A 27,580-nucleotide genomic window follows, 5' to 3' on the forward strand; every position below is an offset into this window, starting at 1 on the left:
CCCCACCTTGAGTGACTCCAGCCAGCTGCAGGCCCAGGTGCAGCTCCGAGAAGCTTCTCCCATCAGCGTCCAGACCAAGCTGATGGGGTGGCGGGGGGACTTCAGTCCCCCCAGGCCCAGGTCCCTGCTCTTCCGGTCAGGGTGGCAGTGACGGGCGGATGAGAAGGTCCCAGGAAAACCCACCAGGCCAGTCACTGTGTGCTCAGGGACTTGGCGTCTATCGACTCATTTTACAAACTCTGGTAATGGCATTATTTTTAATACCAGCTTATGTATTTATTAAGTAAATAGAATGCTTTGAAAATTAGGAAAAACACTCTATATGTCTTGATAAATATTACTGTACTTTGACCAGCATGTCACCCAATTACAGGGCTTTGATGACTGAAATGTGTCTGAGGGGGCTGTGATCTTGTTAACGAGTGGCGTAAACGGGGCTGTCCCGTGTGCGAAGGCGGCGCCGACCCCGGAGCCCACTCTGACTGCCCGGCCCGGGCACGGGCCCCAGGACCTCCGACCCGCTCCCCCCAGGGCCCTGTGAGCGCGGTGCTGATGGGGGAGACTGAGGTGGGTGGGGGCCCACGGGCCATCAGGCGGGCATTGGAACCAGAACCGGGCTGCGGGTGCCCTGGATCTCCCGCTTGGCTGGCAGCTTCCCTTCAGGACGTCGGTCTCTGCGGTGACGCCCGACACGCCGTGGTCCCGGCGTGCGCCCGAGGCCAGCTGTGACGGGGACGCACGCAGGGCTTAACTGTGGCGGTTTGTCTCCGCAGGGTCCACTGCCAGCTGGTTCGACTCTTTGCGCGAGGGATCGAGGAGAACCCTAAGCAAGCACCGCACAGCTGAGACGTCCTTACACACCATCCACCTCGCGCTTGGGAAGTGTGAAAGTTATTTAAGAAATTTACTACAGACCAATTATGTTGATATATACATTTAAATTTTAGAAATTTATTTTTGATAGTTAAATCTTGATTTTAGAAAAAGTACTTTTTTGTCAACAATTTCTTGTACACACTTGGCATTTTAAGTTGTGTGTGCATCTGTGGGTTGCCTCTCACATGGCCCATTCTCAGCACGTTCTTCCTGTTGATTTGGGGGCATTGGCTTCTTAGATTTCGACAATAACAGTGTAGTTTTAAAAATGGCCCATTAGTGGCTCAATTGCAATAATTTTAGGGACATTATGAGTGCTTTCCATGAAGGTCACACTATCTGGGCATGAGGTGGCCACTGGGTCTCTCTGACCCGCTTGGCAAGACTACTCCGTAACTGCGTGTGGCCAAGTTCCCGAAAGCGGCGGGTTCTCTTTGCCCTCATCCGCCTTTGTCTCACGTTGTGACAGGATGCTGCCGTACTGGCAGCGACAGCGCAACGCAGTCCTGCGGTAGCGACGCTGCGGGAGTCAGACCGTCGCGTGCACAGGAGGACGCTGGCACGAGATGCGTGGTCTCCAGAGCTTGCGCCCAGCCCCATCCGGCTGTTTCTGGGACAAAGCAACTGGGAGCACGGACTCGGCGCCCGCTCGGCAAACGGATCAGGAACCCTGGAAACAGGCAGCGTGTGAAGCACTTGCAAGCTTTTTTACTGTTTTAAAACATAAAATGCCGATGCTCTCTAGCGACACACAGTGCAAGACGCAGCGGGGCTTTATGGGGGACACGGAAGCTGGCACGCGGTGGCGGGGCCGTTCCGGGTTCCAGCAGGATTCCTGTGGTGCAGGGCCCTGACATCTACACACATGGTCCGGATTCATTCTGTTCTTCGTCGTGGGCTCTATGTATTTATTGAACATTTTGTCCTTTTAAACCAGAATAGCGTAAGTGGTGTCTTCACCGTTGGTATTCTGTCTCTTAACCGTGATGGAGCTTTCATTTTTTGCTGAGGCGCTGGGGCTCCCGTGACCACGGGGTTCCTCCCGGAAGGCGTTCCTGCTCGGACCCGGCCCCCAGCGCACCGCTGCGCCCCGGCTTTGTGTGCAGTTCTGCTTGTGTCTAGGATAGGATGTGAGTAACTTAGTTTTATTTGAAATGCAACAATATGCAGCTGAAGCTTTGATTTGTAGAGCGGGGAACACTGGACAGTTACAAGAGCACAACTGCAGACTGACCTGCGATGCCGTCCGTGGATGGTCCACGGCTTCCATCAGCGGTTTCAGCGTTTAACAGTCGGCAGAATTCCCTTGCACCGATTTATATTTTGAAGTAACACGAAACTCCTCGTTTTATCCTCCAGCCCCACCCAGGGCAGACAAGAGGCAGCTTTAACAGTGGTTTTTTTAATGGACCGTTATCAAAGATAATTGTGCAAGCAGACTGGTTTAATAATTGATGGTTGAATGAAAAATCTGGGTAAAAAGAGTAAACATACCCGGCTGTTTCTATCAGTGCTTGTTCCTGGTGGGGAAGAAACCAAAGATATGAGGCCAGCAGCTCTGCCTGCCTGTGCCCAGCTGGCAGTGCCCTGGGGCGCCCCGTGTCGTGCCAGGAGCGTGGGTCGGGAGGAGGGCTGCTGAGGAGGCCGTGGGCTTCCCTCGGCCTCTAGAATTGTGCTAAAGATTTAGCACAACGTTTCCTCAAAAGATTCTTCAAAGTCTTTATTGTCCCTGGTAAGTGTTTCCCGTACACTCATCGTCCTAAAATCCACTGCTCCGCTGTCAGTCTTGGAAAAATGGTCCCGGCCCAAGAGCAAGCGTTTCGTGTTCAACGAGAAACCCGGCCATTGCACACGGCTGGTTCCCAGATGGCGCTGGTGGTCCTTACTGCTGACATTCAAATGGCAAACCTGGAGACTGCGGTTGGGTGCCGTGTGCGTGTCTCACACCCCCTGAAAGCCTCTTGGTATCCGCGCACAGGATGGGAAGTGACCGCTCGGATGTTCCTGTGCAATAGGTTCTGGTACCAGGAAGCCTTTTAGATGTGGCAACCACGATGCCTACGCTTTGGGGTTTTAAGGGAAAAAAAAAATCAGAAGTGACGGTTAGACAGTGAAAACGTGGGATCGCTTAGACGTTAGTCTGTGTTTTAACTTCCTTTGCGGCTCACTGGCGCAAAACAACCGGGCAGCGGCCAAGCGCCGGCGCCGAGGCTCGATTATTCCAACCAGGACGCCAGAGCGCTGCGGCCCCCGCCTCTGGTTGGCGGCTGGTCGCGCCCCCGAACACGATCTTGCACGACTGGGAGATGCGGAGGGAGAGGGTGGCTGAATTTTCCTTCTAATCTTGCTGGTTTCAAGATTAGAAAATGGCATTACCTGATCTGTTTGAGAAGACAAAAATAAAGTTACTTGGGCAGATTTGGCTCTTTTTCTTTCCTTTACAAATTCCTGTTATTTTCAAAGCAGAATATTTTTAATGAGAACACACGTGCACAATCTAAAGAACAAGAATAAAACGAACAAAGGTGTGACTGCCACCTTTGCCCCCGAAACTGAACTTCACCCCAAAGCTTCCTGTGGCCCTGTCGCCGAATCTCCCCGGCCTCATCCCGGGAGGTCACGGCATGTGGGACGTGTCACCCGCCTTTCCCGATGGTCGCACCCCACGGCAGCACGTTGCTCATCTTCACAGGTTCTGCACTTGATCCAAAGGGAACGTGCTGTGTCTCGTTCTCTGCAACTTCTTCCACTGCACGAGTCCTGAGAAGACATTTGCATCATGAAAATGAGTTTTCCAGTGATTTCCATTTTCTAGATCCTCATTAACGTCTTTCAATAATTTTAGAGTCTTTCCATAAAAGTCTTTTAATTTTGCTTAGATTTATTCTTAAGAACTTCATATTTTGAGGCTATCTTTAAAAAAATTCTTTGTTTTGCATAGAAATGCAATTGTTTTCATGTGTGAGGCTGTACCTGGAAACTTCGCCTCCTGTCAACCTAGAATGACGACAGAGACAGCTCTCCAGAGACAGTTCACTCGGGGGCGCAAGGGGACCGCAGTCGGGATGTGCGTGCCGCGACGGGGCCGGGCGTGTGTGGGGTCAGGGCAAAGGGGACACTTTCAAGGGCAAAGAGGAAGTCCCCGTAAGCTGCGCTGAGACAGAGCTCCTGGGTCACAGAGGCACACGGGGGCGCTGGCGTCGCTCGTTGGCGGAGACAGGTGAGCACCTGGTGCAAGCGGTTTATCTGGAAAGCCACACTGTCTGGAAGGTTCTGGGGAGGAGTCCTGTCGCTGGCAGGTCTGCATGCAGGACTGGCTTGGGACAGGTCCTGCTACAGGCCTGTGTGCATGACGGCTGCCGCTTCCCGGCTTCCCAGCACCGACTCGTTAGGGTTTGACCTAAATGACTCCATTCCGGTTCCAGCAACTTTCACGCTCACAGGTTATCATTCACCTGTAAATTTGGACGGTCTTCTGTAATCATTATACCATCTACAAGTAATACTAGTTGAGTTTCTTCTTTACCCTCTTACACATCCCAGCCGTGTCCCGCCTGCACCATGGTTTTGACGTCCAGGACAAAACCGAGCAGAAGGGCCTGTCTCCTGAGGGAGTGGCCGCTTAGCGCCAGGTGCCGCCAGCTCCAGCCCCACCAGGTGAGCAGGACGTCCCCCTTCCTGCTGACAGGGCCCCCGGGGGGCCGGGCTTCCTGGCTCCAGGGTGTCTGGGGAGATTTCGGCGGCGCCGGGCAGCTCCCTCTGTCTGCGACTCCGTCTTTGGTCACTTCCCCTCGGCAGCCAGAGCCGCGCTCCAGTCCCCCGCACGGCCGATGGCCCCGCATCGGCCACTTGGCCTGTGGGAGTTACACGGAGAACAGAGCAAACCACATCCTGAGCTCCTGACACTGCCCTTCTCGTTTATTTACTCACCGTTCGTTAAACTCATTCACTAGACATTATGTTTATAGAAATACATAGTACATATGGCGAGAACAAAGAAGGTTCCAGAACAAAACCACTATTAATAATTTCATTTCCCTCTGGGGTCCTGTCCCCCCATCCCGACTCCCCCACCCTGGGTGACCCTGATTTGCAGCCAGTGATGGCTTCTGTCCCAAGTCCCACAGGGGCACCTCTGCTGCGGTTCGTGACCTTTTCTCTGTGCCGCAGCCCCCTCCGGGAGCCAGGAAAAGCCAAGCTAAGCTGTCCCGGGAGTGATGTCATAAGATGCATAAATTACACACACACGATTGCAAAGCAAGCTAACCAGACAGAAATGCAGTTACCAAAGTGTTTATAATAGTGATGGGGCAACACGTGGGCCTCTTCACTGACATGAAATAAGAATGAAATATACGTGTAACAGGCACATTGTCAAGCCCTCAAGTTCTTTGAGCGAAGAGGCCATGGGCTGAGGGTGGGTGGCCTTCTGTAAGCCCGACTGTGCCACATGAGGTGTGAGCACCTGGGAACCCCCAGGAGAGCCCCTGCCCGGGCCCCAGCTGCCCTCCTCAGCCACCCTGCCTCGGGAAGCCAGGGGAGGATGACAGCGGAGCCATGCAGGCCAAGGACAGTCCAGGCAGGACGGAGCCCCGGGCAGCATGGCGGAGAACCACAAGCGTAGGGGGAGGACCGTCAACAAAGAGGGCAGGGGTGGGTGGGTGAGGGGACAGGCGCTATCCCAGCACGGGATGGGGCTGAGGCTCCCAGGGACCTCTGTCCTGTCACTGTTATTTCCTAGCACCCAGGACAGCGCCTGCCATGCACGGATGGACTGATGGAGGACACAAACGTCCATCGTCCCCAGGCCTTGCCCAGGATAGAGTGGGCCCACTGGACCCGGCTGGCCCTGGGGGGCCTGGGCACCGTCGGCTACATCTGGCACAGGTGTGTGCTCGACTCAGTGGCCTCAGGAGCCAGGCAGTTTCTTGTGTCCTTCTTTGTCCAGTGTCAGGGTCGGGACTGGCCAAGCCCCAAATGTTGCTGGGGACCCCTCTGCCCAGACCCCGAGGCAGGCAGGATGCCGCAGGGTGGGGCCGGGACCTGCATCCCCACCCCAAGGTGCTGTCGGGTCTCTGGGCTCCCAGTCCCTGGAGCCCTGGCCCAGCCTCCTGCTCCCGCCGACACCCCCAGCCCAGTGGACTCTCCTCGGCCCCACCTCGGTGCCTGGAACCCCTGCCACCCCAGCCGCGGGGCTCAGGGGCACAGAGGGCCTGGGCTGGCGGCCCAGCTCCCGCCTCCCGCAACGCAGGTGGCCCTGCCAAGAAGGCAGACAGCCCCAAGCCTTAGCACAAAGCATTTTAGGTTTATTTAAATAAAAATTATAATTTATACAAGACTTCTTTAAACAAACGAAGTTTTCTTAAAAAAATGTTACAGGGATTTTTTTTTCATGGGTTCTTCATACAGTACAATCTTTTTTTTGAACAAAAGTCACACTGGTAATGATTATTTACAGATCGAAAATAGACTCGGGCTTCAGACGTAAAAAATGTAACATTCATTCTAGTTCAGTGATTAGTCATAGAAATTAAACATCTGCCCAGATTTATACGATATCAGTGAAACTGCAGCTTCTCCCCGCCGGGAGTCCAGGGCCCGCGCAGTTGGCGCTCTGCTCCGCGCCCTCCCCAGGGGACCTGCCGCCACCAACTGTGCCACTCGGGACCCTGGCCGGGAGCCCGGCGGCCACACCTGCTTGTGGTCAGTTTTCATCTCCCTTCTCCTCAAAAGGGACTCGAACTAAACCACCCACCACTCGGCGGAAGCAGCCCCGCTCCGCCGCAGGCACCCGCCTCACTGTGCTCGGGACAGAATCCCAGCGCGCCTAAGCGGCACCCGCTGACCCCAAGGTCCCCAGGATCCACCCCTCGGCATTGCCAGGGGCCCAGAGAGAGGCGTGACCATCACCCACAGGTGTTACCCCGAGCCACTGCTGGGGACAGGTCAGGGCCGACCCAGCCTTGCCCTGGGCACTGTCCCCCCCCCCGCCCCACGCACCTGAGAGAGCCGGTCCAGGCAGGGGCCACAGCCATGGTGAGCGGGTTCTGCAGTCACCTACGAAAGGCTGCCGTGCGGTGACCTGCGACGCTGACCTCGTGTAGCCGGGAGCGGCGGGGGCGTCACCGTCGGGGTGGGAAGTGTGCTTAACCCGGCCGGTCGGCAGGGCTCCCCGCGCCCCCGGCCCCGGCGTGTGACCCTGCGGCCCTGCGAGGGGGGTCATTGAGCCGCCAGATCTCTCACCCAAACCAGCAAATGAGGATCGGAGCAAAGGTAAAAATTACATCTGAAAAATGATATAAAAATAAGAAAAACAGCTTGCTCTCTGTAAAAAATATAATCTTCTGTTTCTTCAAAAAACAATCTCAACAACACCCAAAAGACTCGGGACAAGCCGGAGGAACTGGAGTGACCTGCCCCAGAGGCTGCAGACCAGGGGCTGCATCTGCGAGGCCGCAGGCCTGTCCCGGAGCGCCAGGCCGCCTTGCCCCTCACTCCAGACCCGCCACAGACGGCCCAGAACAAGCCAGGCCTGAGAGAGGCTCCCTCCGGCCTTCGCCACCAGCCTAGTTCGCAGGAGGCTTGGGCTTCCTGGGGCGGCAGACCAAGGAGCGGGCTTGCCCTGCGCCAGGGCAGGGAATCCCGTCAGACGCCAGGGGTGCAGGCTGGCGCCGGCCCCGAGCCTCTGGGCTCTGCTCACAGTGGCTCCCTAAAGCAGAAGACCTCCAAGCTTCCCTGACACAGGAAGGGCATCTGCAGCAAGGGCCACCGTGGGTTTGGGACGCACCTGCCCTCCTCCCCCAACTCCAGTGCCAGCAGCCCGAGGGCCGAGTGCCAGCCAGGCTGTGCTTCATTTTCATCTGAGAGCCAGCGAAGCTCGGGTACCTCCAAAACCCTTTATAGATGTCCCCCGGGGCCTTTCCAAAGAGCAAGGTGTTAAAAAGATGTGCTTTTACCACTCTGGACCGTCACGGGTCACCAACTGAGGACCTCCCGGCCGGTGTGAGGCCAAGACAGGCCGACGGCCGTGCAGGTGCTGGGCTAGACCGGGGCACCGCGGGGCTGGCGAGAGGACGGTGCCAGCGAACACGCCCAGCTCTGCGGGGGCAGGAGATGGGCCCCTCCCACCAGCCCGCACGCTCCCACGGAGGGCGGGCACAGCATGGGCCAGGGACGCAGCGCCGGCCCCAGCGCTCTGCGGGCAACCCCAGCAGGCGGGGCTTGCGGGAGGAGGCGGAAGAGTGACAGGCCCATTTCTTGGTGGCTGGCGAAGGGGCCTCCGCAACACCCTCGCTGTCACCTTACTAACCACAAACGCTCCTCAGCTATGGCTTTGGTGGAGGAAAAGCTTCCGGCCTCTGGAGAGCAGGGAGGTGGGGTCACGAGAGGCCCTCGGGTGCCCGGCGCGGTCTCTCCATCCGGGCTGAGGTGGGGAGCGGGGCCGGCACCGCCTCCTCCCGGCAGGCCCGTGGCTCCTCCGCCCTCCGCATCCACCGTGTCCATCGGCGCGGCCGGGGCAGGGCACCCTCCGTCCTCAGGGCCCCGGCCCTTCGTGGTCCATAAAACGCAGGGGTCAACACAATAAAAACCACAGGTCGAGGAGAATTATTGCAAAAGATGAGAATGTCCAATTTTTTTCCACTACCAAATTATTAAAAAAAAAAAATTCCAGCAATGTCCCGGGAAAGTCAATACTAGCTGTCACCACCGGACGCTGCTGCGGACGTGATTTTCATGTACTGGCTGAAGATGGTCTCGAAGGCCTCATCTCTGTGCACCATGGCCCCGAACACAAGTGGCTGGCAGGGAGGAAACGCCATCGGTGAACACGGCATGGCCAGGCTGACGCCAGGACCGAGACACCCCCGACCCGGGGGGCCAGGTTAACCTGCAGTGCGTGAAGTCTGGGTGCAGAAGAGCAGACGTCCCCTGCCACCCAGGGGCCAGGCTCCCAGCCTTGAGAGAAACTGAGGCAAGAAGCAGAGACCCCGGGCTGCCGGGTCAACTTGTCCTTCCCTGAGTCAGCAAACTGGGTCCACCCTCCCCCGCCCCACACTCGCCATCTGCCCCTAACTCTGTGGCCCCCACAAGGGCTAAGATTTCTGACCCAAACTGGATGAGGCAGAGCATCCTGCCGCCCAGAGGAAAGGAAGGTGCATCTCGGGCCCCACTGCCCCAGCTGAAACCCCGGACCCTCGGGCCCACCTCGGCCCCTCGGGGGCTCCCGGCTTGCACTTACTTTCTGGGTCGATGGCGTCGACACGGCGATCCCCATGCCTGAGCCCGGGAGGACAGACAGGACCTTGTACTGAAAGACAACAACATGGCTGTCACCACAGGCCTCTCCCAGGGACAGGGTGGCAGCCAGCCCACCGCAGGCCTGGGGCACGCAGACGGCAAGACCCACTAGGGCCTGGGCCTTCCCAGCCACAGAGGATACGGATCTGTGAGCATCTCCTCACGCTGTGGCTGACAAACCAGACCTGTAAATGGTCCGTCCCACCCAGTCCCAGGACCGCCAGCAGCTGGCTTGAGGGCGGCCGGGGGAGGGGCAGGTCCCGAAGGTTCTGCACGTGGGAGCAGGCCCCAGAGCTCACCGTCAGGGCCCGTGCCAGGAGGGGCATGCGTCAGCACTGCCCACCCCGAGAGGCAGGCCGGGAGGACTCCGGCCCTGGCCTTGTGCCTCCCGGTCAGCTGATCCTGCATCTTTTTTCTAGAGAGGGGCGATGGGGACGTTAGCAGGGCCACACCCACCTTCTGGATGTCGGTGATGTCCATCAGTTTGATGACCTTGTTCCTCTTTGAAGACCCCGATTTGGAGCTTTCGAAGCACAAGTAACTGGAGGAAGGAGGGGACAGAGGCACAACCTAGCAGCTGCCCCACAGCCCCAGTGGTGACGAACAGTGACACCTTCCCCACCCAACACAGCACCTAAACAGCTAAAAGACTTTCGTTCCCAACAAGAGACACAGGAGTCCCTAAGGCCGGGGCGGCTCCTTCCGAGAGGGGCACAGGGCAGCGAGGGCCCTGCAACACCAAGAACAGACACCGCCCAAGGCTGGTTCTCCCAGCTCCCACACCCGGGGTTGCTGGTTGCTGGTAAGGTCGGTCTCCTTCCAGTGCAGAAAACCCACAGCTGCCTTCGCTCCAAACAGGCAACAAGGCCCCCAGGCTCGGTCCCAGTGGGTCACCGCACAGTCCCCTCCCTGGGAGTCCGTCCCTCTCCTCCCTGCATGGCTTTGGCCCACAGGAGCTTCCCCGATCAGGCTCAGCACCCGCCGGCCAGGCAGCCAGCAAGGGCGGGATCGCCGTGTCCCCTGCGGCCCGCGCAGCGGAGGCCACCCGGGAAAACTGCTCACCCGGGGCTGGCGTGGGGCCCCACACCTCCCGCCACCGGCTGCGCCCGCGGCCACACTCACTTCTCCGTCACGTAGAGCACGCCGTTGCGGATGTAGTCCGTGGGCATCTTGCGGTCCCTGTTTATCAGGCAGCAGCGCCAGCCGTTCTCGCACACTGACGGGACGAAACCCGCCCGTAAGCGCTTCCCTGGGAACGCGCGTCCTGCGATGGGACGCCTCCCCGGGGAGCGGGACGTGGGCACCCTGAGAGGCCACCGGGGCCTGTCCTGAGGGACGGGTCACCTCGACACAGCCGCAGCCCGGCTGGGTCACCGGCTCGTCGCACACGTACCCGCCAGCGGCCGCTCGTTCTCCGTCAGGTTGAAGATTTCGTGGAAGTTGCCCTTCTTGGTGCTGTGGAAGCGCCCGGCGTCCTCCTCCTTGCCCAGCCCAGCCGGCGCGCTGGACACACAGCTCCGCGACGAGGTCGTCTGCAGCTGCCGGCAGCGCAGCGTCCGGTCAGACCCCGCCAGCGCGTGGGGGCAGCCCGGGCTCCCTGCCACTTCCACGCCCTAACGGGCACGCACACCCTCTTGCCAGCGGCAGTCGCGATGCGGGGCGGAGTACCCCACCCCGGCCAGTGCCACCTCTGCTCTACCTTCTGCCATGGAGGGGAGACCCCCGGCAGCACGTTCCCGGCCCAAACACCGTGGCCGAGCCGCACCCCAGCACAGCAGGCCAAGGACGCTGTTGCCCAGCGTGTGGTCTGCACCGAGAGCCAAAATCGACGCGTCAGGAATCAAAACCGGCCGTGGCACAGGCCACCGAAGGCAACGTGAGAAAACCAGTCACAACACAGCAAGGGTCACGGCAGGCCAAGGTCCTTCCACACAGACACCATACCTTGTCGTGCCCTGACAGCTGGCCGGAAGGGAGACAATAGGCACACGTGTGACCGGAACAAAAGAAGGACTGGGCCCGCATGACACAAGGTCACAAACACACCGAGTTGAGCAGAGCTGTGAGCCCGCGGGAAGCCCCCACCTCGGGACGCCACAGCCGACGTCCTTGCTGCCCCCAACTCTCCGCTACGGGGGCCAGCACTAAGCAGCCCTGCTGCCCGAAAGCCCGTTCCAGCTGCCCTGGGGCCAAGCTGGGCTGTCTCCCCCAACGCTGCCTCTGTGCCTGGGGACACTGCACGCCCGCGGGCCAGGGCCTCTCGGGCGGCTCCCTGAGGCTGCTCTGTGTCTGGCTGGGCTGTCCTACGGCTCAGCTCAGGTTCCCAAAATGCTTTGGCATCCAGGGACCTGCAAGCATGACCCACATCCAACCCCGAGTTTCCACTGCCAGCTACAGAGCATCAGCAGGACACTGGGACACCCTCTCCCCAGCACACACTCACACACGGGACTGTGTGCCAACCACACCGCCTCCAGGGAGCCCTCTTAAACCTCCTGGAAGCCCTGCTGGGCCCAGAACCTCCCAGATGGTCTGAGAGGCCCTGAGGAGAACACCTGTGTCCTGCCTCAGGACACCATGCCCACCCCCATAGGGCCTGTCACTGTAAACGAATGTGGCCCAGTACCAGCCTGTGAGCCCAGGGTGGGCCCTTCTCAGGTGCTGCTTAGTCTCAACGCCCAAGCCTGACAGTCAGGGACGGCAAGGCCCGGGCCCCCACCGTGGAGTGATCACTCCCAGGCCCCAGGACCCTGGCTCTCAGCACCCTGCACTCTGCACCTGGCCTGCCCTCAGCCTGGCTCGGTGGGACCCTGCTCCCAGAAAGCCTCTGAGGAAGCACCTCGAGGAGCTCTCGGGCAGAGGGGGCTCCAGCCCAGCCCTCAAATGCTGCCCTGGGCTTGGGAGGGGGTGGCTGGCCCCTAACAGGTGCATGAAGGGACAGATGGGCCTCCGAAAAGACGTGACAGGGAAGAACCTCACGGTGCTCCCAGGGCCCCACACGACCTGACACGGTCAGCTCCCAAATGGGCTGGAGGAGAACAGAGAACCATGGGCCCCCTTGTGCGCTCCCCAGCGGCAGGCCGGGGACTCACCCTGCGTGACACCGCGGCGCTGGAGCGCTCTTTGAGCTGGGGGTCCGTGGGGAGGCTCTTCCAGATGATGTAGGGCGTGTCGTACTTGGCTCGCAGTCTCGGGCAGCGTTTAAAGATGAAATCGATGAGGAAAAACTTGATGCCCGCGTAGAGACCTGGGGCGGGGGAGACGGAGCCCTGTTTGACCCAGAACATGGCGATTTTGTGTCTATTGAGGATGACGGTTCCAGCACCTTCTGCCTCCCAGATCTGCACCCTGCCCCTGATCCCAGCCCAGCCCGGGCTCTCCTGGACCTGAGTCGGACCCCAGTTCAGCCTCACCCCTGCCCAGCCTCATAGTTAACACCAGGCGAGGGCCGTGTCCCGCACGTTCAGACCAGTGGCCAGACCACACCCTGAGCTCCACACACCTTCCACCCCAGAGTCACTTACACGCCCCTCCCCGCTGTGCCCCTCCTCACCTTCCCTGTGGCACCAAAGGGCACCATCACTGACCCAGCACTTCAGAGAACACCCTCAGCATCCCTAGCTCCCTCTCTCACCCCCCTCCCATCCACCTGCAAATCAGTGGGTCTGCCTTGCAACCAGGTCAGATCCCCTAGGACCAACGGCCACACCCTATAGACTAAGGCATGCCCACTCCCATCAGGTCACTTCTACCAGGCCACACCCTCTTGACTAGGCCATACCCACTTCCACCAGGCCACACCCTGTAGACTAAGCCACACCCTCCAGACTAAGCCACACCCTCTAGACTAGGCCACACCCTCTAGACTAAGCCACACCCTCTAGACTAGGACATACTCACTCCCACCAGGCCACACCCACCTGGACCACACCTCCTCCTACCTAAGGCCACATGCTCTAGACTAGGCCACACCCACTCCTATCCAAGCAATGCCTTCTGCCCAGGCTGTGCCTTCACCCAGGCCACACCCTCCCCTGCCAGGCCATCCCCCTCACCCAGGCCACACCCACTCCTGCCCCAGCCACACCCTCCCCCACCTACCCCAGTTCTGCTGGTCTCCCCAGTGCCCCCTTACTTCTCCCCAACTCTGCCCTGGCCCAGGACTATTCTTGATCCACCTAAAACACGTCAGAAATATCCCTCCTTTGTTCAAACTCCCCACACCTGACACAGAATCTAAGGCCCTCCCCAAGTCCACTCCCACCTGGCCCCTCACCCAGTGCTGCCCCAGGCCCGCAGCCGTGCCCCCTGCGAGGCCTCCCCACCCATGGCTGGCTCCCGTCCCCCTGCGCTGGTTCGGCAGCTGTGGGCTGCCTGCCCAGCTGAGCACACCCAGCACTAGAGTGCGGAGAAGCGGACACACTAGCCTGCACCCACGGCCCCACGTGGCAACAGAGCAGGGGCCAGAGGCCCAGTGCCACCCATGCATGCCTCCTCAAGCCACGGAAGTGCGTCCCTCTGAGCAGCTAGAACTGCCGGCCCCTCCCAGCGCTGGGGGCTGTAGTGCTGCCCAGAGTGCCCAGCGGGACAGACCAGCCCAGATGCAAAGCGCCTTCCTGCAGGCTCAGTTTCATGTAAAATATCTGCACTTTTGTATAAAAGAAACTGGATAAAGCTATGCCTTTGCTTTGCTTTGTTTTTTGCCTTTATGACACTTTTTCACATAAACTTATAAACCAAGTCAGACTTTCTGACCCCAAGTCCCAACTTTCTAACTCTGGAAATATGATCAGGCGGGGAGGGGCGCAGGTGGGACACCGGCTTGGTCAATTAGATGGAGCTCCCTGACCTCCTCCAGCCCGGCCAGAGGGACAGCTCAGCCCAAGGGCCTTCGAATCCCAGCTGGGGCCATCCTCACCCCCACATGCAGGTCTCCCCCCAGCACCGTGGGAGGGCGGGCGGGCGGTGAAGAACCAGGATGATGACCTTGACCCACACCTGGCGGCGTCAGTCAGCTCCACCCAGTGGTGGCGGCGATCTTGGTGTGGTCGCAAGGACCAAGCCGCACCGGCTGCCACAAAAGAGGACAGCAGGACAGATCCAGGTGCCCACCCCCTGGGCTCAACGCAGAGGGCAGCCGGGCCTCAGGTGCTGCTAGGCCTCCTGCCGTGCCCCCATTCAGAGGCCTGACTGGAGGTCTTAAGGGTCCCCTCCACGCTCATGCTCCAAGAGTCCTGGTGCTGGCCAGCAGGGCCCAAGGGCATTTGTGAGGTAAAGATCTGGGTTTCGGGGGGAGGAGGAAGGAGGGGACGGGTATTTGCATACACAAAGAGTGCAATGCGAACCACCCGAAGGATGGACATATTTGAAACTCAGACTTGGCGGGGGGGCAAGGGCAACATACATAACCTAAACATCTGTACCCCCATAACATGCTGAAATAAAAAAAAAAAAAAAAAGATCTGGGTTTCAAAACCAAAGCCCTGATCAAATCTGGCTCTGGCCACACTGGTGCTGGCACCTGATGAATGACAGGGAGCTGCCGCGAGCTGCTGCTGCTAGAACCCAGCCCTGCTAAGTGCCTGAGGGACTTTCCTCTGCTCATGGCCAGGGGATTTGGGAAAGGGCAGGGGAACGTCTCTCTTTCATGCCAGCAGGCTCTGTCCCACCCCTAAGCACGTGCCAAGCCGGGCTTCCCGGCATCTGAGAGCGTGCGGGGACGAGATGGGACCTCCAGGATCCTGCGCGGAGCTCTCCCCCCACCCCTCCCTCACAACTCGCACAAACCTCCTTTTTGGCCTCACGATTCCCACCGGCCCCACAAGCACTGGCCTTGCTCCTGAGGTCAGTGCCTGGTCCCCACTGGACGCCGGATCGCTATCGCTGAGGGAAGGACAGGAAGAGAGAAGGGCAGGAAGCAGACAGGCTGCGTCCCGTGGGAGGAGGGAAGCGGACAAGCCGCCTCCGTGGGGAGGAGGGAAGGGGACAGGCCATCTCCCGTGGTAAGGGGGTGCCACAGACCACACCTGCCTCCCACGGAACCACGGCCTCACAGCAGCTCCCCTCTCCCTCCCGACACCGACTCTAGAAAGGAGCATTTCAGGTGGACGTGACCCGCGGCCTCACGCCACGTCACCAAACTTGTCAGCCACGACCAGTCTCCCTGCACCTCAAACCAGACTCAGGCTCCCCTGACCGTCACCCCGGCCGATGGGCACCCAGAGAGGCGTCCCACCCCAAGGCGACTCCCTGATGGCGCTAGGGCCTGGCAGACTGGGTCTGGGCTTCACCTGCTCGTTCCACGGGGCAAGAAACTAGGGGGGCCTTAGAAGCAGAGGGTGTGCCCGGTTTAAGAAATGATCATCGTGTCCCTAGATCCCACATGGCTCCCTTTCTCCCAAATCGAAACATTCTGACAAAAAGCAGAGGAAGGACCCCCTGGGTGTTTAGGGTGTTTAACAGCAGACGCCCCGCAGACCCTGTTGGGACGCAGCAGCCTCCGTCCCCTCCCCTCCCCGCTGCTGCAGGCCCCTGGGGCCAGACGGCACCTTACCCACGGTGAGCCCCAGCAGGCGGTAGGGGAAGAAGCAGGAGGCCAGGAAGGCGGCCCAGAGCGCCACGTACAGCTTCTGCGTGATCTCCGGCTGCACCCACATGAACAAGCTGGAAGGGAGACGGCAGGCTCAGGCGGGGCGGGGCGCACCGTGCCGCAGGGTGAGGGCTCAGGACTTACTTCTTGATCTTCTCCAGGATGTCGGCCATCTTGCCAAACAGGTTCTGCTCGAAGAAAAACCTTGATCACAACAGACCTCGCAGTGACACCAAGGGCCCGGGACACCCCGAGTTCAGACAGGCCACAGACACACAGCCCCACAGCCCCCCACAGCCCCACAGTCCTGTCCAGCCGCTCCCAGGCCTGTGGGGGGCCTGGCCTGGAGCGGAGGGGACCCAGATCCAGTCCGGCCTCCAGCCGGGGGGCTCCTCCACCCAGAGCCCCACCCACCGTCCACAGAGGCTGAACTGGGGGCCCCGCGGCAGTACCTGGGCTTTCTGGGCAACGTCCAGCACCAGCTGGAACTTCTCAGACACAGTCAGGTCCTCCTTGGGAGGTTCCTTCAGTCAAAGGGGAAAGAGAATTTTCCACTGAAATTTAACAGTTCAGAAAAATTACTGACAAAACAGCATGAAGGCTTCCCAGCCCCAGGCACCTGTGGGTCACTCTGCCATCCCTACGTAGTCAGTGAGGAGGGGACATCCCTTGGGGAACCAGGCGCCCTTCTGGGCTGATGGTGAGATCGCACCCTGGCGCCCGAGGTGGGGCGGGCAGAGCCGCCCCCGCAGTGGCTGGGCCGAGGCTCCCACTCACAGAGCTCACCTGCACAGGTGCATCTGAGACCACCCAGCCCCCACTCCCTCACCCACAGGCAGGGACGCCAGCCTTGTCCTGCTTGTCCCAGTCCACACGTGTCCCATTCATTAAGAACCTCCCAAGTTCTAGGGCCCCAAGTTCCAGGGCCAGGCGGGCACAGGCCTGCCTCCTCCCGGCTGCCACCCCCACCTCTGCGTGCCCCATGACAGAACAGGTGCTTGATGTCTGACAAGAACGTGGAGGCACCGTGGTCTCCCTCTACCCACACCTGGTGGTCCTGCCCCATGGGTGGGGGTCTCCCTCTGCAACAAATTTCTGTAAAAGGTCAGGGAGCTTCTTAGGCCACGTGGTCTGTCACAGCTACTCAACTGTAGCACAGACACAGCCATAGCAGTATGTAAATGAATGAACATGGCTGTGTGCCAATAAAACTCTATTTACAAAACCAGGCAGTGGGTCAGAGGCGGACTCTAGGGTCCCAGTGGGACCACATCTACTCATCCAGCCCACTGTTTACCACCCTACCCAGGGAGGCTGTGGGGGCTATAGGGGTCCCTCACCATCCCCCACTGCCACCACATCACATCCTGGCTGGGAGCCCCAGCTAGGGCAGGGCACGGTGCACGGCCTCCCGGGGCTTGGGGCTGGGCTGGCTGCCTTCTCCTCCCCCACCTCTCCTCTCGAGGGAGCTCCCAGAGGGTGACCACACAGCCTCCGCTGGGGGCCGCCCCACCGGGGGCCTTCCCGCGCAGCACACACGGGTTCTGAGCCTGACCTGGCGGGGACAGACAGAGGAGACCCTCGGCCCTCCCAGGACCTACCACAGCTTCAGACACCTCTGGCACGATGCTCCACTGAATCCTCCAGCCCCTGGCAAACAGGAAGCAACGACACACCTTTAAACAGTGCCACCTGCAAGCAGCGTGGTCAAGGGTGGCATCGAGTCACCGGCCCTGCCCTCCCCGCAGGCTTGAAGGGGCCCTTCCCTGCCGGCCAGACGGGGTAAGAGGCTCCCAAAACCCCGCCAGTCCACCCCGGACCACCAGGACCGCTCCCCAGCAGCGGATAACTCCCATCACCCTCACCGCCCCGCTGGGGGCCGTCCTGAGGGGAGGGGACACATTTAAAAGCAGCCAGAGGCATGGAGGGGAGAAGCCTTCAATAGAAACCAGCGGGAGCAGCACGGCAGGTGCCGAGACTCCCACCAGAGTGTAAATGTTCTCCGCAAAAAACATTTCCAGACGAGCCCGCGTGAGCAGGCACAGAAAGTCACCTAGAAAATCAGCGCAAACTGGGAAGGGCCGAGCGCAAGTCAGAATCCGTCCGGGCTGCTCTCCCCAGCCCCAGGCTGGGGGCCTTGCAAGGCCCCTCGGCCTCCACAGTGAGGGGTGCTGCGTGGGGGTGCAAGGAGTGACATGGGCCCAGGCTGGTGCAACGCGCCCCCCAGGCAGGGGCGAACTGTAGACTGTCCACCCCACAGCCCCCGAGTCCCGGCCTGTTCGTCGTGTGACGGCCACCAGCAGGGGCCTTACACGGCACTGAGCCCTTGTGGCTTCAGCGACACACACGCTGAGGTTTGGGGAGAAGTTCCCGCCCAGGGGTCTCTGGAGCCTGCCAGAAGATCACCCTCCAAATGCCAGCGCACGACGCACCCATCCAGTGCCACGGTTGTGTGTGACACAGGGACACAGCACAGCCATGCACATGGTGGGACAAAGCGGCCACACACCAAGCCAGCTCACCTACCTGGCGATGAGGTAATTGAGGGACAACCGCAGAATTGCTAAAAACAGGAACAATGGGATGGCCCAGCCGTGCCACACGGCGTTCATGTACACCTGCGGTTCGGAAGGGGGAGGGCAGGTGACGTGACGGTTGGGTCAGGATGAGCTGCATCCCTCCCACCTCCCCCCAAGCCAGCAGCGCCTGGCAGGGAGATGTGGCCCCAAGGCTCCCCAAACACCCAGGGAGGAGGGCACGTGCAAAGGGAAGCTGGAGGAAGGGCTGCTTCCCAGCTGAGAGCTGCCCACGGGAGCAAGAAACCCACACGGGACAGAGAAGCTGTCCTGCATGGGTGGGGAGGGCGTGTCCTGAGCTGTGAACAGACAGCAGCAGGAGAGACAGCTGCCCTGCTTGTCACAGCCCCCAGGCGTGGCTCCACGCACTGGACTCAGGCGTCACTAGGTCTCCGCACACCTGAGTGGGGCGGCCAACCATGGGCTGAGGACCAGCCCAGATGCTACCACCAGGGCTACCGTCACCTGGGGCCCCCTGTGCCCCACACAAAGCTACAGACACAGAGCAAAGGCCCTGAGTGGGCTGGGAATAGAATCCACCTGTGGCCAGGTGGAGACCAGGGAGGTGGGTCTGAATCTGGGGCAGTCTCTTAGCCGTAAGAAACATGATACGCAGGTATCCCGGACCCGAGGCAGCAAAGGCCCTGCTGTGCCAGGCGTCTGTCAGAGGTGGTGGGAGAAGAGGATCCCCAGGGCCAAGATGAACCTGCCCCCGGCAACCTTCATCTCCCAGGTGGGCGGGAGTCCCCAGGGTAGGCACCAGCCAAGGGCTTCAGACATGTGCCCAGATGGCCTGACCCAGGGTCGGGGCTAGGGTGGTCCTCATGACCCCTCCAGGCTGAAGCCAGCTAGCTGGAGACCTCGGGACAGAGGTGGGCTCTGCTCAACAGGACTGTGCTGCCTTTGGGAGCTTTGGAGGGTTCCTGGGGCTGTGGCCGCCCCGCTCTGGCCTCGAGGCCGCAGCAGGTAGGTGGGCAGCCTGCATCCTCACGGGAGGCGCAGTCCTCCACCCCTAGGGTCACGGGCTCCAGCCCTGAGAAACAGGCGGGGTCTTCCTGTGCATGGCTGAGGGGCAGCCGCTGCAGGACGACTTCGGGCAGGGCAGCTGGGCTGTCTTCCCCGAAGCCCCTGGCAACGCCAGCCCTGCGGTCCTATCCCTCCCAGCAGTCGCGGCTCACAGAGGCTGGGCTGGGTACCCCATCCCATCATGCCCTTGTCTGGAGCCTCCCCGGCCCCTGCACCGGGTGACAACCACATCAGGAGGCCCTGTCCTGAGGACGCTGCAGTGAGGGCCGTGCCTGTGTCCAGACAGTGGCCACCACGCCCTGTCCAGGGAGCCCTGCTGCCCGCCCTGGGCCCAACCCAACGTCTCTGATCCTCAAAGCCACCCCGTGGCTAGGGTCAGCATCAGCGCACCCACTTTACAGATGAGGAACCTGAGGCTGGGCACATCCCTGGGGCCCACAGAAGTGCTGCCCAGGGTTGGGGGGACATGATCCGCCCACCCTACAAGGAGCCACTCACGGTGAAGGCGATGGCCGACGTGTAGACGGAGTACCAGTCAGATAAGGCAGAAAGGTTCCTCACGAAGTTAGTGACAGGCTTGGCACCACGCTCTGGGGACAGAGCAGATGGCAGCGGTCAGCCCCAGCGCCCGCCTCCTCGCGCCCACGCACAGGGTCAGGCTGGCCACCCCGGCTACGCAAAACCTGGGCCAATACAGGCTCCTGGTGACCCCAGGCCAGCACTCCCCCGAGGCAGCCTGCTGTCCCTGTGGGGAAATGCCACCTGCCCCTCCCCACAGCAGTGACAGGAGAAAGGGGACAGGCAAACACAAGGGAGGAGCCCCACTCGCACTCCCTGGGGCTGGGAGAGTCTGAGAAAAGCATCAGATTTCATCCCAAACGCTGGGGCTCCAGGCTGCGGGGGAGGGGAGGGGGCTCTGTTCCCACCCCAGGGGGTCCCCCATGTGGGCCTCCAAAAGTGGGCAGGCCTCGGCCAGACTCCCAACAGGAGTCTCCTCCCCAGGGCCGGGGCAGGAGCCTTCCTTGACAACATCCACCTGGGACAAGCTCAGGTCATTTCACGGCAGCCCCACCCTGGCGGCGGCGGCGCGGGGTACTCACTCAGGCGTCTCATGTTCTCAGTCAACCTGGGAGGGGAGAGGAGCCGGCGTCAGTGCGACTCTGGCTCTGCGTCCCCGCGCCCACGCCCTGCTGGCTCCCGGGAAGATGCCCCAAGTGCCCGGGGCACGTGCGGTGACTCGAACAGCACCGTGCACCAGGTGGCCCTTGCTGCCAACTCCCTCAGAGACGCGGTGATTCGCCAACAGAGGCGCTCCCCTCATCTCCCGCCCACACGAGTCCCCAGGGCCTTGCTGTCCGGGCTCCCCCGGAACCCCCTGGGCCTGGCGAGTGGGGCCGACGTTTGCAGATAGCGCACACGAACCACCCGATGTAGGGAGGGCCCCGGGGTGGTGGGCACTTGCCCCTGAGCCCAGTGTCCCCACAGGACATTTGTCACAAACCAAGAGTGAGACCGGTGGGCGTGATGGGGCTCTGGGCTGCCAAAGCCTTGGCACAGGGACGGCCCAACACGGCCACCCCCGGGCTGGGTGTGGGGCCCCTACCTGCGGGCACTGAGGGGCTCCTCCGCCTCCACCGTGCTCTCCTCGGGCTGGAAGCGGAAGTCCTCCACGTACACCCCGAACTTCTCGTAGAACCACTTCTGGGCGCGGGAGGACAGCCCCTGGCTCCGGCGGTCTGCGGGGGTGTGGGAGGGGCAGAGGAGGCCCAGTGAGGGGCCTGAGGGGCACAGGAAACGCCTGCAGGGGCAGGGGCCTCCCCAGGGAGCGGGGAAACGAAGGGGCTCACGCCAGAGGGGGCTCTGAGGGCTCAGTTCTCTAAAGACACGAGGTGCGAACAGCAAACGCAGACCAAAGCCGCCCGGCTGCAAAACCCACCGCTGCGTGGGGTCGTGTGTCTCACCCTGACCATCGTGTTCTGGGCACGCCCGGCTGTCTAGGCCAGTGCTGTCCGTCCGGGCCAGCTCTCAGCCCACCTCAGGGGTCTGTCTCAACCTCCCTTTCCACCTCCGGCTTGTCTGGGTGGGCTCGTCACCCCCTGGCCCTGCAGAGTCTGAGGATCAGCCAATGGGGGGCTGTCCTGGGACGGACAGAGCCCGGCGAGGGCAGTGGCTGGCCTGGGTGGGCTATCGTGGCTTAGTGCTGGTGACTGACACTGGTCACCAGGGCTTAGCGCACACCACGGGAACCCAGGAGGGCTCCTGCCCGACATGGGTACCGTGGCATGGACCCATCTGTCCCTTCGGAAAGCTGGCTGTGGGGCTGCCCACAGGGGGCGCTGTCCCTCTGTGATTGGGGCGTGTGGGAATGGAGGGCAGGTGCCACCAACAACCCTGCGCTGCGGGCCTAGGACATAAGCCTGAGGACCACAGGCCATGGGGCGCTGAGGTGTGTGCACCCCGAGACCCGGGCAGGGCAGAGCTCGGAGCTCTTGGGGAGGATGGGGCGGGCAAGTTCTCGCACCCCAGCTGGGCCCTGGCAGGGTTTTTTAGGGTGAGTGTCCAGGCGGCGTCAGCAAACCTGTCCCCGTGGCGGAGACAGCCGTACACGAACGGGCCTGGCGTTGTTTCTATGGAACTTTATTTATGGATGCTGAAATATCAGATTTACATAATGCTCACATGTCACCAAATAGTCTTTTGATTTTTTCAGCTGTTTAAAATGTAAACCAGACGGGGGCTGCAGCGTGCTGACCCCTACGTGCAGGGAACGGTGCCAGCTGCCCGGAGAGCGCAGGCTTCCCCCCGTCCTGCAGCCCACCCGGCCCCTGCTCACTAACCAGGACCGGGGGATCTCTCAGCCAGGCCCCTGGGGACTAACTCCCTGGAGGTAATGCAGAACCCTCACGTGGCTTTATCCCTGACACCTTTTCGTGACTGACCCCATCACTGGGACTGCCTGCTGACCCCCGCCGGGCCTCCACTTCTCCTGCGCAAGGTGCACCAGGTCTGTCCCCACCCCCACCTCCTCCCTCCCTGGAGGGTGCCTGGGGCCACCCTGGAAGCCAGCGCCTCCCCCTCCACACTCCCCCGACACAGAGCCTGCGCACCGCCTGACCACAGCAGGGGGACAAGGCCACAGGCACTGCGAGAGCTGGGGTCTTCCCCATCTGCACTTCTGACCCTCACTGGTCACTGGGGGCCTCGGGGTGCACAGGCCAAGCCCGCGAGAGCTGAATGTCCCCTACCTCATCGATCCTCTGAATGAGAATTTCTAGAAAGCACAGTGTAGAGTGAAAGAAAAAAGGGGTCAAGGCGTGGGAAGACAAGGAGAAGAGAGAAAAGGGCTCTGTCCCCTGACCCCGGGGCTGGCACATCCCAGTGGCGGCCCCCACTGCTGGTTCCATCCCATCGGGATGGTCAGCCCAGACAGCAGGCCACCAGGTCAATGGCAGAGGGACCAGTGTGACCCCCACACGGCTGTTCCGTGGGCAAAGCCAAAACAGCATGTTATATTTCCATGAGAAAGTACAATCAGGTTTTGGTTGACAACTCGAGTTTGCTGCGATGACTCATCAGCTCCCAGAGAGAGACGGTAACCCAGTTCTGACGGGAGGAGATTCCCAGGTGCCAGGGGGTACCCAGGAACAGAACCAGCACCGCTGCCCGCCCACCGGGCCTACCTGCTCCGTTGGTGGCCTGGGTCTGCCCCTTCAGCGGCGGCTGAGCCGTCTGCTCCTCGGTTCTAAAAGAGCAGGGAGAAGAGGCAAGATGTCTGTTAGTTCAAAACATGGTCGGCCGTGCACAGCTCTGGGGCTCACACAGCACGCACTGCACAGGGAGGGCGGGGTGAGCGGCACTCCCTGGGACCCCAAACTGCTCGAATGGCGGTCGTGATGGTAGCTGGGCAAGCACAGAGCCATGTTCCCCTAACAGGCACGTGTGTTGTCTTTTAGGAACCAAATAAAGTCTCATGCAGCTCTTTTCTTCCCTGTTAATTTTAACTCTTAAAATTCTATTGCCCATCAGGCTGCTAAAGGAAAGATACTATCACACACGAATCTATCAGGCACCACACGAGGCCACAGGCTGGGTGACGCCCTGTCAGCTGCCTGCACCCAGCTCGGCCCAGGTCAGCCACCTGCCTGGACTCCCTGTCCCCAACCCCTGCTGTACCCTGATCACAGCTGTCACTGGAACTCAGACCCTTCGGGCTCTGCCCTTCCTGGAGTTTCTGTCCACCCGTCAGATCCTATAGACCCGTCCGCTGTGTGCCCTGAGGGAGCTCGACCTCAGCGTGCAGCCTGGACCGGGCCCTGGGTGCAGCCTCTGTCCTGGTTCTCCAGCCAGCTGCTCCCTCCCAAGCCGCACCGCCCAGCCCACCTTGTCCGGCTCTACAGAGGCGCCTCTGCGCTCCCGGTCCCACGGGGCCCCAGGCAGACCTGGGCAGGGCTGGCAGGGGTGCACGGGCCCTCCTCCAGGGCCAGCGACCCTCGGCACAGGCACCCCTCACCTGCAGTGATGGGGAGAGGCAGTTTCTGCTCTGTTCACGTTCCGTGATTTCACACCAACAGTGCCACGAACCAACCCGGTCCTCAGACTCGTGACCTGTCCCTGTCACCTGTAACTGCCGCATCGTGCCGGAGCACGCAGAACGTGGAGGACAACTGGACAGGAAACCAGCAGAGCTGGCGCTGGGCGAGGGCTGCGGCCCCTGAGCAATGGACGGGAGTCATGGAGGTGGCGGTGGGGGAGGGGCCAGGACTCCAAGCCCACCCTCCCTGCGGCCGGGGTGTGGCGCTGCCCAAATGACCGTCCATGCCCAGAACTGGCGGAAAAACAGGAATTCACAGGGAACAGGAGGTGCCTGGGGCACATGGGAGACGCCGGGAGCCCAGTGGGTTGCCCTGTTCCTGGGCAGCTGGACCAGGACTCTCCCTGAACCAGCCTGCGGACTCCAGAAGAGGCAACTCAGCCATGAAGCACAAAAACTGGCTCCTGGTTGGGCGCCATGGTTCACACCTGTAACCCCAGCATTCTGGGAGACTGAGGCGGGAAGAGCGCTTGAAGCCAGAAATTCGAGACCAGCCTGGGCAACATAGCAAGAGCCTATCTCTATAAAAAAATAGAAAAATTAGCTGGGCGTGGTGGCGCATACCTATAATCCCAGCTACTCAGGAGACTGCGGCAGGAGGATGACTTGAGCCCAGGAGTTTGAGGCTGCAGTGAGCTATGAGCCACTGCACTCAGCCTGGGTGACAGACAGAGACCCGGTCTTTAAAAAAACAAAAAAGGCTCCTGCCAAAGTCTGGCTCAGGTGTGTACCATGAGGCCTCGAGGCCAAATGCTCATGACTTCGCCCCAGCCATGGATGGGCAGTGGGGTGGGGAGGCCCAGAGTGGGCAGGGGCCTTCCCAGGTCTGTGGTTGGCACTGCGTGTTTTGTATCTAATAATGCACAGTCAATGGCCGCTAGACACAAACAAGCGTTTAGATATTACTGTGCAGCAAGCTGCCTTCAGTGGAGGAGGACTGCAGACCCGGGAGCAGGTGCCCTAGGCGGCAGGAACGTCACTTCCTTCACGTAATGCCACTTCCTTCACGTAATGCCAAACATGGAACACGGTGACCACCTGCCAGGACTGCTCGTAAGAACACACTGATAACAGTGTTATCACGATACATTTTCAAAACGTGGCAGGGAAACAGAGAGCAGGCAAGGTACCAGGACATTCTAGCCTGAGCAAGGGGTGCCGCCGCGGCCTCTGAGAAGTGGGAAGCCCCCAGGAGGTCCTCAAAGCCACACAAACGCGGCAACCTTGTCCAAGGGGAAAAGGACTGTTGTGTTAACACTGCTAACGACAACTGACTCTTCCAAGTGGTTCCAAAGGACTATGCTGCTGTTCGATGATGAAGCAAACGAGTGTGGGGTGGTCCGTGTCTGAGCCTCTTGCAAGGCTTAATGCTTCCCGACCCCAACTGCCTGGGCCACGGGGTGGAGACCTGAGCCGGGTCAAGGCGTGGACGCCAGGGCAGGCATTGGCCCACTCTGCTGCGGGCCCTCCCAGGCCGGATGGGGCACTAGATGTCACTGGACAGTCACCAGGGTCCACTTCCTTCCAGCGAGGCCCGTGTGCAGACGTAGCAGAGAATGGGGCCACACGCTGTCTGGCCCCCCCACCTTCCTATCTCTGGGGCTCCGGAGGTGGGCAAGGGGAGAGCATCTGTGGGAGGAGCGAACTCTAAGAACGCTCAGGGCGGGGCACGGGTGGGACCAGACCACGGAGGGCAGAGCTGTCAGGTGGCTTTTGGAGCCAGGATGGAGAAAGCCTTTGCCCACTCGCAGGTAGGCTGACCCCAAGGTGATTTTCTGAGAGTTTTCTTAGAAACCAAAATAGAGGTTTGTATAACCATCATTATGTGTTAATCCTGCAGCTCACCTGCAGCTTCAGTTTGTGACATGAGTGTGTGTGGGGGTGTGTGTGTGTGTGCACACGTGTGCTATGTGTGTGTGGTGGGGTCCCTCACATGCCTTTCCAGCCTGGACAGACCACAGCCACCCCAGACTGGCCCCAGGAGGCAAGGAAAGAGGAGGTCGCTCTGCCTGAGACCTGTTCTTCCTGCACCCCTTCTCCTTTGGGCTTCCAGAAAGTTCCTAAGTCCCGCCCCCATGTAAAGCAGGAGAGGGCCCCTTAATGCTCCCAGGACCCTCAGTTTCCACTTCCTCGGTCAGCCCCTGCTGGCTCCCAAGGGAGAGTCCGTCCCCCCCTCCTAGGAACTGCCCAGCTGGGCACTCCCACCACAGGGCTCAGGGGAAGGACCAGGACCATCCCCGGAAGCAGGGCAGGAGGGCAACATGGCGGGAAACCAGAACACACGGGCGCCCTGGGGAGGGAGAGGGACAGGGATCGGTCTTAGGCCACCTGCCACCACCAGGGGAGGAGTGTCCTGTGGGGGTGGGGATGCACCCCCAGCTCCCGTCAAGCACCTGGGACCACACCTGTCCCTGGGATCTCCCAGTGTTGCAGGTCAGATCTCCGTTTCGCCTCTATGTGTAAATAAATATAATTCGGTCTTTGAATTGCTATAAGTTTTCGCGAAAGGCTCAACATCAGGTAAGTACCCGTGACGCCCGGGTACCAGCTTCCATTCTGGGAAGGGGCTGACCTCACAGCTGGGGCGGAAGGGCTACGGGTCGTTTCCTCTCCAAACAAGCTCAAGGCCCCCAAGGCAAGCCCCACCCTGGGGACTCCAAACAGGCCACGTGGGAGGCCCCCAGGGAGATGCCCCGAGAGCAGGAATCGAAGGGACCTTCCCCCAGTGAAAGCTGAGTGCCTCGGGCTGCTCAGACCTGAGGACTGACAGGTAAGACCCACAAGGAAGCCAGAGTCCAGCGTGGGACACAAAGGAGGGCTCTCCTTTCCGTAACTAACCTGGCACGGCTCTGTCCCCCAGAGCGCAGGGCCCAGCTGAAGTAAGGAGACTCAGAATCGTGATAATAATGGCCCCCATGAAGAACCAGTGTCTGGTAGGGCTGTCCCACAGGTGGCAGTGTGCAGCCCAAACTGGTGGGAGCCATTCGCTCAAGCCAGGGAGGGCCGTGGACAAAGGTGTGGTCAGTGCCGGTGTGGGGCTGAGGGCGTGGAGGTGGCCAGCCCGAGCGCCTAGGCCTCATCCGATTTGGACACTGTGCAGAGGGACACGGGGCCTCACGGGCTTTTTCGGGACAGGGATGGCACCTGTTCTGTAACCTGCAGTGTTGCTCTGGAATGACCATGCGGCAGGGCGTGGGGGGGCCAGGGAGGAGGCCCTGCGCGCTCGGGGGCAGTTCAACCCCACACGGGGCGGGACCCGTCTGAGAACAAAGACGTCACCTGCAAACATCTCTAGAAGCTGGGGCAGCACTGCCACCCCAGGAAGGGTGAACCTGCCAGGACGAAGGAGGCTCAGGGAGGGAGGGGTGCCCAGGGCCCAGCAGGGCCACAGGGGCAGGGAGTGTTCAGGGTGGGCAGCTGCGGAGCCTGGAGGGTCTGCAGCCGAGACCAGGGAGGGGCAGCGAGCGTGGGAGAGCACAAAGGCCAGGTGGGGGGAGTCAGGGTCCCCAGAAGGTCCTGAGAGGCCCGGCCAGCCTCTGGGGCCAAACACTGGAATCAGGACACATAGGACAGGGGGCACCTGCTGGCCAAGACTGTGGGTTCAGCGGTTCTGGGGCTCCACAG

General features: G+C 60.8%; 2 protein-coding genes across 6 annotated transcripts in view; one reads left to right on the forward strand and one right to left on the reverse strand.

Moving 5' to 3' along the window:
- The window catches only part of CERK (ceramide kinase), a 38,222-nt gene extending 34,937 nt beyond the window's left edge, over positions 1–3,285 (forward strand). For all 3 annotated transcript variants that reach the window (XM_012655588.1, XM_012655589.1, XM_012655590.1), the window contains one exon: positions 774–3,285. In XM_012655588.1, coding sequence (XP_012511042.1) covers positions 774–846 — 73 coding nt within the window. In that variant the 3' untranslated portion in view covers positions 847–3,285. The remainder of the gene's footprint in view (positions 1–773) is intronic.
- Positions 1–27,580, reverse strand: part of GRAMD4 (GRAM domain containing 4) — a 59,222-nt gene that overhangs the window by 2,242 nt on the left and 29,400 nt on the right. For 2 of the 3 annotated variants that reach the window (XM_012655586.1, XM_012655587.1), the window contains 15 exons: positions 23,046–23,107; positions 20,969–21,101; positions 20,466–20,491; positions 19,864–19,955; positions 18,290–18,381; positions 17,365–17,413; positions 16,216–16,287; positions 15,908–15,951; positions 15,728–15,837; positions 12,267–12,421; positions 10,568–10,712; positions 10,297–10,390; positions 9,631–9,715; positions 9,116–9,184; positions 6,265–8,675 (listed from right to left, as the gene is read on the reverse strand). In XM_012655586.1, the coding sequence (XP_012511040.1) occupies positions 8,571–8,675; positions 9,116–9,184; positions 9,631–9,715; positions 10,297–10,390; positions 10,568–10,712; positions 12,267–12,421; positions 15,728–15,837; positions 15,908–15,951; positions 16,216–16,287; positions 17,365–17,413; positions 18,290–18,381; positions 19,864–19,955; positions 20,466–20,491; positions 20,969–21,101; positions 23,046–23,107 (1,333 nt within the window). In that variant the 3' untranslated portion in view covers positions 6,265–8,570. Of the gene's footprint in view, positions 1–6,264; positions 8,676–9,115; positions 9,185–9,630; positions 9,716–10,296; positions 10,391–10,567; positions 10,713–12,266; positions 12,422–15,727; positions 15,838–15,907; positions 15,952–16,215; positions 16,288–17,364; positions 17,414–18,289; positions 18,382–19,863; positions 19,956–20,465; positions 20,492–20,968; positions 21,102–23,045; positions 23,108–27,580 lie in introns of those variants that run through there. The other variant, XR_001137956.1, reaches the window with a different exon arrangement.

Source organism: Propithecus coquereli, unplaced genomic scaffold, assembly GCF_000956105.1.
Source record: "Propithecus coquereli isolate 6110/MARCELLA unplaced genomic scaffold, Pcoq_1.0 Scaffold480, whole genome shotgun sequence".
Taxonomy (NCBI): domain Eukaryota; kingdom Metazoa; phylum Chordata; class Mammalia; order Primates; family Indriidae; genus Propithecus; species Propithecus coquereli.